The 13,033-nt window shown below is 52.8% G+C and overlaps 1 protein-coding gene across 10 annotated transcripts in view; it reads left to right on the top strand.

Annotated features, from left to right (window-relative positions):
• The window catches only part of FBRSL1 (fibrosin like 1), a 219,830-nt gene that overhangs the window by 186,915 nt on the left and 19,882 nt on the right, over positions 1-13,033 (top strand). For 9 of the 10 annotated variants that reach the window (XM_031948361.1, XM_031948365.1, XM_031948364.1 and 6 more), the window contains 3 exons: positions 6,289-6,334; positions 10,824-11,169; positions 11,604-11,845. In XM_031948361.1, coding sequence (XP_031804221.1) covers positions 6,289-6,334; positions 10,824-11,169; positions 11,604-11,845 — 634 coding nt within the window. The remainder of the gene's footprint in view (positions 1-6,288; positions 6,335-10,823; positions 11,170-11,603; positions 11,846-13,033) is intronic. The other variant, XM_031948358.1, reaches the window with a different exon arrangement.

Below are 13,033 nucleotides of genomic sequence, written 5' to 3'. Positions count from 1 at the left end.
GATTGTGTGGCTTTTGGCTGCAGCCAGAAGAGCTTGCATGTGGATCACCTGATCCCACATTGAGCCCACACCATCTCCTGTGGCTGCCCGACAGCCCCCTCCCCTTCCCCGTGCCTGTCTTGGGCCCCTGGGGCCTCCGGATGGCCTGCTGGGAGACACTAGACTGTGACAGGGAAAGCGCCTACTTCGTTAGCCGACTCTGCTCCCCTTCGAGTAATTAAGGCTTCACAGATGTGAGAACATCTGCTCGTCGGTGCTCCAGCCCTCCCCAGGAGTTGTGCTGGCGTTTCTGGCCCGGCAACCAGTGCTGTCTCTGTGGTGGGTAGGAAGATGGAAGGGATGGGGTCTTGGGCTGAATCCTCTCCAGAGCTTGGGAGGAAAGGGGACCCCTGGTTCTGGAACAGACAGAGGGCCTTGGTCCGTAACCGGGACTGATCAGCTCACGGGCCCCCTCCTGAAGGCTTTTGGGTTTTTAGAGCTGGCAGAAGCAGCCTTGATGGCTACCCTTCCTTCCATTGCCTGGGTCTCACACAAGACCTTGTACCCGTCTGCGTCGGTATTGGCTCCCTTGGTAGGGTGGAAGCTCCCTGAAGGCAGGAGCTGCCTTTCTTTGTCTGCTCCATTACCAGGATGCTCCGTAAATCCTGGTTAACTTAAGGATGGCCTAAAGCGTCTGAGCCCTGGCTGTTGCGTGCCCCAGAGCGGGGGCCTCTGTGAGCTGTGTCCATGGGCACGGGCCGGCGTCTGCACCTCCAAGAGGGCTGGACAGAAACTGGGCCCAACGTGCCTCGGATCCTTTCACAGAGAGAGTTGGGAAGCGGGCGGGGCCCTCTTGGGAGGAGGAAGGCCTGGCCCAGACAGCCCCCCTTGTCCTGGGGGGCGGCTTCCCTGAGCTTTCCATGTCAGACCCTGGTGAGGGCCCGTGGCTGAGCCAGGGCTGTTAGTAACAGGAAAACCAAGTGATTGAGTGTTCTCCAGCTAGTGGGGGAGGGGTGGCCACAAGTCAGGAAGGAGAGAGAACAGGACCCCCGAACCTTTGGGGACCCTCTGGCTCCAGCTCGGCTGGAACCTTTCAGAAAAAGTTCTCACAGTGGTTTTAATTTGGTGGTTTCCTTTGTAAACAAATAAACAAGGCCTCAGGTGGCTGGAGACTGGGATAATAGGAACCTGATTGGGAAAAGAACTGAAGTGGGGGAATGTGTCCCAGGAGCCCGGTGATTGGGGAAGTGCACACGTGGGCCTGGAGTGCATGGGGTGGGGGGGGGTGCTTACGGCACCTGAGTTAGCGAGTGGTATACTGGGTGCGGGCCGGGCACACCGAGCGCTCCCCCCTCCCCCTCCCCCGTCTGCACATGCAATTAAGGTGACTCTTGGACACCCCACTGGGCACCTGGGGACCTCCCTGAGGATGAGAAGGGGGGCTCATGTCAGCCTCTGGGGTGTAGCCGTGTGTGATCGTGTGTTTGCGGGTAAACAGGAACCTCCCTTGGGCCCCCCTGGAGTCCAGGCCCTACAGACACTTGTGCTTGTACAGGACAAGGCAGACGGTTCAGTGATTGCGGAGGACCTGAGTGCGAATGCATCCTCAGACATTTGTCCTTCAGGTTCCTCCTCTGGGAAATGGGAGTCACAAGGGCACTTACTTTCCGGGGTGAGGGCAAGGATCCGACGAGAACATCATTGTCACAGACATCTGTAATAACAAGAGCTCATGAGGCCCAGGGCCCGGCACGTGGTCACACCACAAATGCTCCTGGTGGTGATGTGGAGGGAAGGGAGGGATTTGAAGACAGGTCCTTCTCTCACTGGCTTCAGTGAGCCCAGGACACTGGGTGTCCTGTCTCCTCATTCCCCACCCCCTTGTGAATGCACACATGTAGTATGTGGATTCTCTCGCAGCCCCGCAGGCTGCTCAGCCGGGGCTGGGGTCCCCTCCCCCTGTGTAGAATCAGTCTTAGAGCTGGAAGGCACCTCAGAGGCTCCAATGTCCCCTCTAACCATCGAGGAAACTAAGACCCAGGGAAAGCAAAATGACTTGCCTAAGATGACCTAGATAATAACCCTTAGGGTGGAACTTGCACCTACTTTGTGATGGTTTCCTTTGTGTCCTGCTGTTTCCCCTAAATAAGTTGGCTCCTTCCTTCTATGTCCTCAACTACAGAGTCACAGATAGCAAAGTGGGGAGCCCCCTGCTGTTGGTCATGTGCAGGGCATGCTTAGGTTGGAGACCCCCTTGACTTCAGGCCCAGCCTGATTGGCTCCCAGCACCACGGGCTTGTTCCCTGCTGGGTGTCATGGGGAGTGGAGGAGCAAGCAACGAAGGGTAAAGGTCCTATGTGGATCATTCTGTAGCTTCACCCCCATCCCCCGAAGACCCCCCTGGCCTACCAAAGTAGCTAACTCCTTCTTCGGTGACACAAGGGAATGGCCTCCATGACCCAGGAGCCCTCCAGGCTCTAAGTCCATGATCTGAAGCTTCTTCCAAAAAAACAGTCAACAAGCAATGATTAAGAACCTGCTGTGTGCTAGACACTGTTAGAATCTGGACTTCACTTTTAAAAAACAAAAACCAGAGCATGGATGACTCTGGGTCTGCTCCTTTTCTGTTCTTGACCTCCATCTTCCCTAATTTCCTAAACCCACTCCATCCCTGGCCCGGATCACCACCTTCCTTACTCCCCCATTCTGTCCCCATGACCTCCAAGGCCTCCCAAGCTCAACCACTTCTCTCCGCCTCCCTCCTGCCGTTAGAGGCAGGATCTAGAGATCCATCTCTCTAACTGAGCCTCTGGATGACCTTGGCAGATCTGTTCTGGGCCCCCTCGAAGGCCCAGGCCACCTGGCAGAGGCAGGCGCTGCTCTCTGACGGGAGGCCCAGTGGTCCTTGGGCCCACTCCCACCCACCCCTCTGGCCCAGCCCCTCCTTCCCTGCTCAGGCTTCTATGTGGTCCCAAGGGCAGAGAGCCTGGAAGAATGTGTTCCTGAGGGAAGGGTCAGGGTACCATGGACAGCAGCATTGCACCCTGGTTAAAATACTGCACTTGGTTTCCATAAGATGAGGTTTGGATTCCTCCTCACTCAGATATTTCAGTAGCTGTGAGAGAATCCACATACTACATGTGTGCCCTGTCCAAGTCCTTTACCTGTCTTGTTGTCTACAAAATGGGTGATGATCGCAAAAATCAGTGTGGGGAACCCGCGTGTACAGCCCAAGAATCTGTTCCTGCCTGTGTGGCCTTAGGCAAACCGTCAGCCATCTGTAAAGTGGGGAGAGGAGTTGGACTGGATGTCTTCGTGAGGTCCCTTTGCTTCTCTCAGTCTAGAATCTTGTGATAACAGAAACAACTTTATCAACTCTAAAGGTTATAGAAATGTTATCACAGTCATCACTATGTGTGTTTTGCTGAAAGAAATCACAACCCAGTGTTGTAATCTAATCCGTTCCCCTCTAGATAAGTCTGCCTGGTTTGTCAGTGTCAGGGCCCCTTTGGCCATGTCCAGGTAGGAGACCTCCGCAGTCCTAAGAAAGCCAGGCCGCAGTGGGCCCGAGCCCTGCCCCCACTCTCCCAGCTCGGAAGCCGTGGTTTTTCTATCTCAGCACCCACTGCTGCCCTCCTGGTATCGGCTTCTACCTCCATTTTAAAATCCACACGACTCCTGCTGCTAATATAGAATGGCCTTCAACACCTGCCTAGACCCTGTGTCCACAGGTTCCTTCCTCCCCAACCTTATCAACCAACTCCTTCGACCTGTATAGGAAAGAAATCCTAACCGTCAGATCCCTGCCAGGAACCAGGGGCCAGAGGGGTGGGTGGGAGTAGGCCTGTGCTTGAAGACCTCAGGGAGGGGCAAACGCTCTACCCCCTGGGGCAGCGCCTTGTGCGGTGGGACTGTGCTTATCAAGCTAAGATCACTCTCTGGAACCGAGCAAACAGGTCCAACCCCCTTCATGCCCGTAGGGCCTCCAGATATTCCAGGGTACCTCTCCAGCCTGACATCTCCTGTTCTTTCAGCTCCTCGTGTCCTCAGCAGTAATTTGTTAGATGTCATTCCTTACGGAGGTGACACCCTTGTGGCTTAGCTTCAGCTCTGAGTTCTGGTACGTCCGAGGGATCCCAGGGCCTACAGGGAAAAGGGCAAGTCTTCCTGACTTGTCTCTAGCCCTGTTCAGACAATGCCTTGGACATCAGCTGCCCACAGGACGGATCCCTATAGATTCCTTTGTGGCTTTCTGTGTTTTGGCAGAAACTAGCTTTCAGTTAATTTCTTTATTACCGGAGGGGCCTGTGGAACTCCAAAGGGGAGTGGGGTCAGTAGCAGAAAACCCTGGCTTTGGAGACGGATGACCTCTGTTGGTGATGATGTGGCAGGTCCCTTCCGGATCTGGGTACTAGCTCTATGAAATAGAGGGCTGAACAAAATGATCTTCCTAGCCAAATGATCTAGCCAACAGCAGAAAATTGCTTTGTTTTCATGATTAACAGGTGAATATGGACAGTTGAATTGTACTGAGCCCAGCCTGTCTGAAACTTACTCAGGAAAAGGGGGGGGGGGGAGGAATATTGGGACCGTCAGCCACTCCAGACGGGTCATTAGAAAGCATTCAGAGTGATTTGTAATAATAATCAAAATTGAGCTGTCTTCTCTCTGAATTTGCTTGGAGGTCAGGGTTTCTGAAACTTTCCAGTCGTTCCTTTTTGTCCAAGAAATTTTTAGGTATGTAAAAGTATATAGGAATATAAAATAAGTATACAAGCCATTTGCTGATAATCTTCATAACTCTCATGTTCAATTAAGAGACCCTATATGTGGTCTTGAACCAGTTTAAGAAGCCGGGCTCTAGCTCACACTTTTCCTTGCTCAGAGCAGTAGAAAGAGACATATTGTAGTTTAAGATAAAGACTTTGTCTTTCCGGTCTTGCTCCTCTCTTCTTGTCAGGGATGAAGTAAACATTAAGGGATGGTGATAACATCAGCCAGGGAATTTGATTTTAGGAAAGCAAAGAGACAAGTTAGAACAGGTAGAGGAGAGCAGCCAAGCTGGTGAAAGTATCTTGCAGAAGGGTGGAAACTATCTTCACATGTATTTTGAAAAATAAAAAACTATTATAAAAATAATTTTAAAAAATTAAATCTTTCAGAGTGGGCTAAAGAAATAGGGAAAGAGAAGCTTGGGTGGGGAGCAGATTAAAGCTGTCTTCATTTATCTGTAGGACTATTGGGTAAATAAGAGATGATAAATTTGTTCCACGTGGTTTCATTGGGCAAAAACTAAGAACACTCAAGGAATTACAAAAAGGCAGATTTCAGCTTGATATAAGGAAGACTTTTCAAATGAACAGAGCTGTGGAATAGACTGGTCTAAAAGTAGTAAGTGCCCCATCCATCACTGGAGATATTCAGACACAATGTGGCTATAGAAGGGCTTCTGGTTCTAGATGGGGGAGGATCCAGCTTAAATGATGAGGGCCTACCCTGCTCAGAGAGTCTGGCGATTAAACAAGGGAGGTTTCTGCCATTGGAGTGGAAGAGTCTCCAGTGGTATTGACAACTCCAAAGCAAATGCAACAGAGAAAAATTGACAAGATTTGGTTTAGGGACTGGGCCCCCATCTGGGTGAAGAGGAGGAGGCAGAATCCCAGCCTCCTTCCCCATTGCGTGTGGTGGCGGGTAAGGGGAGATAGTGACCCACCCCCCCCACCCCCCCAGGACTCTCCGCCTTGGGTAGAAGATACATTTGGGCTATCAAGTCCATTCTCTTGCCCAAACATGACTCTTCCATGTTGTTTCTCCTGGTAGACCGTAAATTCTTGAAGGCAAAGAGTTTGAACAGTTTTTTTTTGTTTGTTTGTTTGTTTAGTTTGTTTTTTCAATCTTTGCATCCTCAGTGTCTGATTTAATAAATGCTTATTAATTGACTTGGGCGCTAATTTATGCTGTTTATGATGAGTTTTGTAAGCCTCCATAGAAGAAGGCAGACTCATGGATGGAGAGGGACAGATTTGACATGACTTATTTATCTGGTTTACTCACTGTGTACATAAGGGGTGGCGGGGGACATGTTCCCACTTGTGAGGTCCATTCCCTAGGGCCTCATCCAGACCTGGAAGGGTCTGTGTGAGGAAACTGAGCCCCGAGATCACACATGAGCTTTTCGCCGAGAACAGAGACTGAGCCTTCTACTAACACACCCCAGAAGTAATGGGGGAAGCCTGGAGTCCGAGAGGGGAGAAGGTAGATTCAAACGCCCATCAAAGAGCTTAACATTTCCTCCTTCCTGTCTTCCAGGCCTCTGTGGGCTCCGAGAAGCTCTTCGCTCCAGCAGCTAGTAAAGGTAAGAGAATCACACACCCCACTCCACCCTGGGACCTACCGAGGTGGCCATCCCCATTTGCCCCCCTGGGCCTATTTCCCCCTTTGTGAAGTGGGGACCGGGTTTGCCTTTCCCTGGGGAGGGTTGGCGCCTGCATCCAGCAGGACTTTGAGTCCCAGGACAGAGAAGGGTAAAAGCAAACAACCCTGTCAGTGCCTCTGGAATGAATCAGAGTAATACCACCAGAGATTCAGCCTGTTTAATTATTCATCAGGAGCGCGCCAGCCAAAATTGGTTTTTGATTTAAAGCATCCAGGCGTCAGATGTGTTGGGGGAGGACAGTAGCAGATGGAAAGTAGCAATGGGGCATCTAAAAGAAAGATGTGTGAGAGTGTGTGTGTGTGTGTGTGTGTGTGTGTCATACATGTGTGAGAACAGAGAGGTTGTTCATCTCACCTGTGTCTGGGGTAGCCATGAGCCCAAGGCCCACATTGCCCTCAATCATTCCACCGCAGTTTCAGGGCATTTCCAGGGACCAGATTTTATTCACAACAAGGGGCTACAGAGCTGACTGTTGAGGGGAGAGGGGAGGCGGGGGCTGTCCTCCCAGGACTGGTTTGCATGCTCTCCTCCCACAATTACCTAGAGTCTGGGACCCCTTTCTACTTTAATTGTTGGGGGAGGGAGGGGTTAAAGGGAGACATGTTCCTGCCTTCCCTGGTGGCCTAAGCCCCTGCCCCCACCACAACCTCCTTGATGAACTTTGCTGGAGCTAATTAAAAACCTAAATTAAAACAAGCATTTCATTTCTTTTAAGAAAAGGCAGAGCTTCTAGGCTCTCTTTTTTGTTATCCGTATGAGGAGTCAGCATCTCACTAGAAAGGCAGAACATGGCTAATTCAGAGTAAGGAGAACACCTGATGCTCCAGATCGCTTCCCCTCCCCAGGCCCAGATGAGCTGCACAGGTGTGAGCTCTCCTCCTGGCCGAGGGGAAGGCAGGTGTGGCCCTGATTTAAAGAGAGAGGGGGAGAGAATGGAGTCTGCACACTCTAAGCCAGTGGGGTTGACTTCAGTTACTTGAAAAATTCTAGAACATACTATTGAAGTGATGGTTAGTGAACGCCGAGAAAAGGAAGTGGCGGTCACAAAGAGCCAGACCGGCTTCGTCCAGGACAGGTCATGCCAGGATAACCGTAATTCCTTTTTTGGATGGGGATAATGAGCTGGCAGATCACGGGGAAGCTGTAGGTACAATTTTCAGTTAGTGGCAAGGCATTTGACCAGAGCTTTACATGCTGTTTGAATAGACGAGCTAGAGGGATGTGGACTGGATGAGGGTCCCGGGAGTGACTGGCAAGAGAGAGTGGTTCTTTGTTTAAAAGGTGGTCTGTAGTGAAGAGCCCCTGGGATTGTGCTGTTCAGCATTTTTTAAAATCGGGATTTGGATAAAGGCATAACTGGCTTTCCTTATCAGTTGGAGATGATACCAAACTGGGAAGGAAGCGAACGCATAGATTGGCAGATTAAGTATTCCCCCCCCCCCCCCCCCCAAAAAAAAAACTCAACAGATCATAATATTGGGCTGGATTTAATCGTCAGGACAAATATAAAGTCTTGCCTTTGGGTTCAAATAATCAATTTCAGAGGGTGCAAGATGGTAGTTTGAAAACAACCCTGGGGGGTTTAATGGACTAGGACTGCCTGAAAAAGTGAATACAATCTAAGGCTGCTTTAAGAGAGCGGGATGGTGGGTCATGTTAGTGAGGAACGAGGGTAGTTGTTTAGCCAAGAGAAGGGAAGGAGGAAGGAACGTGGCTTCCGTATTCAAATGTTTGAAAGCCTGTCATGTGGATGAGAGATTATCCTTGTTCTGTTTGGTCCCAGAGGCTAAAGCTGAGAGCAGTTGATAAAAGGTGCCACAGCACAGATTTTTGGCTCAGGGGAAGAGGAACTAGAGCCATCTCAGAGGATGATTTGGGTCCTGGGAACTGCTGACTTCCCTAGCCGGAGGGCTGGCAGTAGCCACTTGTCTGGGGGTTTTGCAGCAAGGAGTCTTGTTCTGATATGGGACTGAACCAGGTGGGTGTGAGGTCCCTACCAACTGCAAGACTTTCACTGGCACAAGGGCAGCTAGGTCACTAAACATGAGTCCCTGCTTCAGCCATTTACCAGCCATGTGACTCAAGACAAATCACTTGACCTCTGTCTATTTCCTCATCTATAAAATGAGATGATACCTTGGGGTTATTGTGAGAGCCAAATCAGATGATTTTACAAAGTGCTCTGTAAACCTTAAAGCACTAAATGAATGTTGACTTTGAGGTTATCCAGGATCTGTACCCAGCATAGGAGCTATGGCACGAAACTGAGTCCTCCAACAATTTGTGTGTGGAAAGAATTTCTTGAGAGCAGTGTCTCTAAGAAGTGGCTCATGAATATTGAATTTTGCCTGGTTTATGTTAGGCTAAATCATGGAGGGACTATGGAACTGTCCTGGGCGCAGGAAGCATGGAAGTTTCTTGGGCCCTCTAGGGCGACATAGAAATAGTTTGAGGGAGTTGGATTGGGCTGCATGTGCAAGGTGGAGGCTGGATTTGACCTCTCCTTCTCGTCCCTTTTCTGCTCTCCAATCCCATCTCCAGACAACTGAAATTTAGTTGTAAACTGGTAATAGAATTAGCAGAAAGTAGAAACTGCAAGGAAAGGGACATTTTTATTGGGAGCGGGCTGGTGGGAGATAAAGTGGAAATGTCCAGCAGGTAGTTGGATATCATGGACTGCAGCTTTCTGGGAAGAAGGGTCTTGGGGTGGGAGTGCCCATAAGAGAGTCATTTGATTAGAAACTAGGATTGAAGGGGCAGCTAGGTGGCTCAGTGAAGCCTGAAGTCAGGAGGATCTTCATTCAAATCCAGCCTCAGACACTTAATACTTCCTAGCTGTGTGACCCTGGGCAGGTCACTTAAGCCCAACTGTCTTAGCCAAAAAAAAGAAAGAAAGAAATTGGAATTGAATCCAAAAGCGGGTGGTGAGAAGATGAAAGAGTTGTCGTTTGTCTTTTGTTCCCCAGGGAAGTGGGGCTGTGACATGCAAGTGAATTGTATTGAAGGGAGGGGGGGATGTGCAAGGTCACCAGAGAGAGAAGGGTTCTCGGGACAGCTTGTAAGCCAGCTAGAGAGGGGCAGCCTGGGGAAAAGGAGGAGACGGCCCAGTCCCGGAAACCAGGGCAGTAGGATCCAGAAAGGGAAGAGCGGACGGTCCTCGGAGCTGTACACAAAGCCGGGCCGGAGGGAGGGGGGGGCAGCAGGGTTTACTGTTTGGGCGGCTGGGGCTAGTTGACCAGAAGTCACAACCCTACAACACTGAGAAGGTTTCGCCCTCTGTCTCCCCATTTCCTCATTGATCAGATGAGGGACTCACCCTCGAGCCTTGTGGCTCTTGTGCGCCTACGAGCGCACCCCAAAGGGCTCCGTTTCCACACCTGTCATATGAGGGGGCTGGATTCTGTGGCCTCTGGGGTACCTTCCAGCACTAAATCTGTAAGCTGATACGTTTTGCACCCCCCTCCCTTCCATCGCCCCCATTAGCGATCTGGAAAAGGTGGTTCAGACCCAATTCTTGGCAGCTCAAAGAGTTGAGAGGAGAAGGCAGATGGAAAGGGTTGGTGCCTCTGGATGAGACAGAAACTCGGGATGGAGCCCCAGGGACCCGCGTAGCCAGGAATGGCCAGATTGGGGCCGGCAGCAGAAATCTGAGAGAAGCAGAGGCCACAGGGCCTGCAAGGGGGCGAGCACAGACCGGGAAGGATGGGTCGGTCCCCTCATCCTCCAGAGCATCCAGCTCCCTGGCCTTCACGCTCTTGCTTACCTTCTTCATCCCACATCCCAGGCTGAGCGAGTGGGTTGGGGTCTCTCCCATGTCCCAGAATCCCCCATCTATGTCACCATTCCTTTCTGGGAATGAGAAAAAGCCCATCAGGCCTCACCCCACCAGGCACCCCCTGCCCTGCCCCTGAGCACAGCCTGTAGCTTCCTCCAGGGTTGGGGGACCCTCGAGCCCCAGGTTGGCTCTTTGTTGCCGGGGTGGTCCCCAGGAAAGGCACTAAACCCCATTCCGGCAAAGGGGCTGGACTAGCTGTGAGGTCTCCTTGACCACACTGGCCACTAGCTCTCCCACCTGCCATTGCTGTGGGACTGTTTTCACCAGTTTACTCCTTTATATTAGACTGTGATTAGGCTCATGGGCCCAGGCAGGGGTTGGGGACCAAGAGAAGGCCAGGGGCCTCCAAGTCTCTGGCCCAGCCTCAGACCTGGCTCACACCATCTGCCCCAACTAGCCTGAGACTGCACCTCAGCCCCCAGCCTCTCTTGCTGAGCGCCTCCCCCTTCCTTGGGGCTCGCTCCTGTGATCTCCCAGTGGCCTGGGGTGCACATTGCCCTTTGACCCTCTCACAAGGCTGTGGACCCCAGTCCGGCCAGGCCACAGTGGCTCACCCTCTTGTCTCCCTTCCAGGTTTCTCGCTGAGTGAGAAGCCCGAGGCAAAGGCTCCCGTTGGGCCTAAGGTCTCAGGGCTGGAGCGGAGCCGGGAGCTGAGCACCGAGACTCCATTTCTGCCACCTGTGCCCAGCCCCCCGGCCCCCACGGTCACCACAGTTCCCATAGGCCCCCCCTCCAGCACCCAAGCCAGCCCTTTGGTGAAGAAGGAGGCCCCTCCCCCTCCCCGCCTCACTCCACAGCCTCAGCAGCTGCAGCCTGCACCCCCGCAGCCCCGGGCCCCACCCCAAGCACACGTGGGGCCCCCCCTGGGCACCTATCCCGGCCATCCCCCTGCCACCCACAACGGCCTGCACAGCCTCAGGTAAGGTCGGCCCCTTCAGCTGGAGGGAGGGTGGGGTGGGAGGACAGGCCCCCCCCCACAGGGGGAGAACAGACCTGGGGCTGGTCCTGGGCCCTGAGGGGGGAGGGGGTGTCAGCCCTGGGGTCCACTTACTAACTTTGTCTTTCCTTTGTCTCCATGGCCTCTTCCCACCTCTTCCTCCTGCTATTGGTCACTTCACTCTGGTATTTCTCTCTCCCCCATTTCTCCCTCCCACCTCCCATCCTTCCCTCTAACCCCTCATCTCTCCCCCCATCTCCTCCTCTTCCTCACTGCCTCTACTTCCACCCCCACTTCTCCCCCTCCCCATCTCTGTGTGACCTCTGATTCTGTCTTTCCACATCCCTTCTCCCTTCTCCCCCCTCCTCATGCTCCTCCCCCTCCCTCTGTCCCACCCATTCCATCTCACCCCCCAGCAGGAGCAGCAGCGCCAGCAGTGCAGCCAGCCTCGGTCTCCCCAAGCACGTGGCACTGTCCCCCCACGGGCCAGGCCCGGCCCTGCCTCTGTCCATCTCCAACCTTGCTACCTCGCACTTTGCGCTCCGTTCCCAAGCCCAGCATCAGCACCACGCGGCGGCCATGTTTGCTGCCCCCCCCACGCTGCCCCCTCCCCCATCGCTCCCCACCAACAGCCTGGTTATCCCCGGACACCCAGCCGGTATGTCTCTGGGGGGCCCCACTGCGGAAACGGGAGTAGCAGGCAGCAAATGGGGGGCCCTAAAATTGGGAGAGTTTGGGAAGGGATCAGAAGCTGAACTTTTAGGGCTGGAAAGTACCCTGAACATCTCATCCGACCCCCTCATTTGGAGAGCCAAGGAAATGGAGACCCAGAGAAGGGTGACCCAGTAGCCTCAGGGCAGGAACTGAGCCCTGCGCCCTCCAGTTCTGAATTCCATGGTCTTTCCGCCTCGGGACCCCCCTTTGCCCAGATAACTCAAAGTCTGCATTCTCACACACACTCTCTCTCTATACATACATTCATATATACTCACACACTCAAACCCATGTGCACATACATGCTCACACATGCGTGTGCACATTTATACTCATTCCTATCCATACACGCTTACATACACATGTACACATACTCGCCCGTGCTCATAGTCATACATATATACGCCCCCTCCCAGCAGTCAGAGGCCAGTGCCGGACTTTAGTTTCTGACTAACTCTCAGGATCCCCTAAGGGTCAGAGAGCCTGCTGGCCAGGGACCGCTCCTCGCCCTGGGGTTGTCTGAGAAGAAAAGGTTCAGGGGAGCCCATTTCCCAGGTAAAAGTGTCAGGGAGTTTTCTGCCTTAGTGACGATGTGTCTGGGGAGGATAAACTAGTAATGTTTTGTCATCTTGGGGGCATAAGGGGTGCCTGAGTAGGCGGGGATTTGAGTTCCCTAGGGAAGTCAGGGTCCTTTCCCTAGGGAGGGGTATGGGCTGGAGGAAGCTTCGGAGTCAGAGGCACTTTGTTTCTTGGGGCAGACTGTCATCCCCAGAAGCCTTTTCTGCAGGAAGAGGAATCTCAAAAGGGGAGAGGGGCTTGTTGGGGAGCCCCTTCTGAGGCAAGGAGGAGCTTTGAAAGTTAGATTATCTTTTTATCCAGAAGAGATGGGGGATCCCAGGAGACTCTTCCCTACAATTGGGGAATTCAAAGAGAATCCTGTTGTCTGGGTCAGAATGTCAGGGAGAACCACCTACTGGGGTGAAACATAAGGAGGGAAGAGGGCAGCAGCCCCAACCCTAGACCCCACCCAGCAAAGTCACATCTGCCCGGTGTTGGAAGGGGCAGGATGTCCCTGTGGGGACCGTGCGCCACTCCCTGCGTGACACATGTCGATGGAAGCCCCTTCCTTGGG

Source organism: Sarcophilus harrisii, chromosome 1 (assembly GCF_902635505.1).
Source record: "Sarcophilus harrisii chromosome 1, mSarHar1.11, whole genome shotgun sequence".
NCBI lineage: Eukaryota > Metazoa > Chordata > Mammalia > Dasyuromorphia > Dasyuridae > Sarcophilus > Sarcophilus harrisii.
Note: the sequence above shows the minus strand (reverse complement) of the source record. Positions and strands in the feature narration are given on the sequence as shown.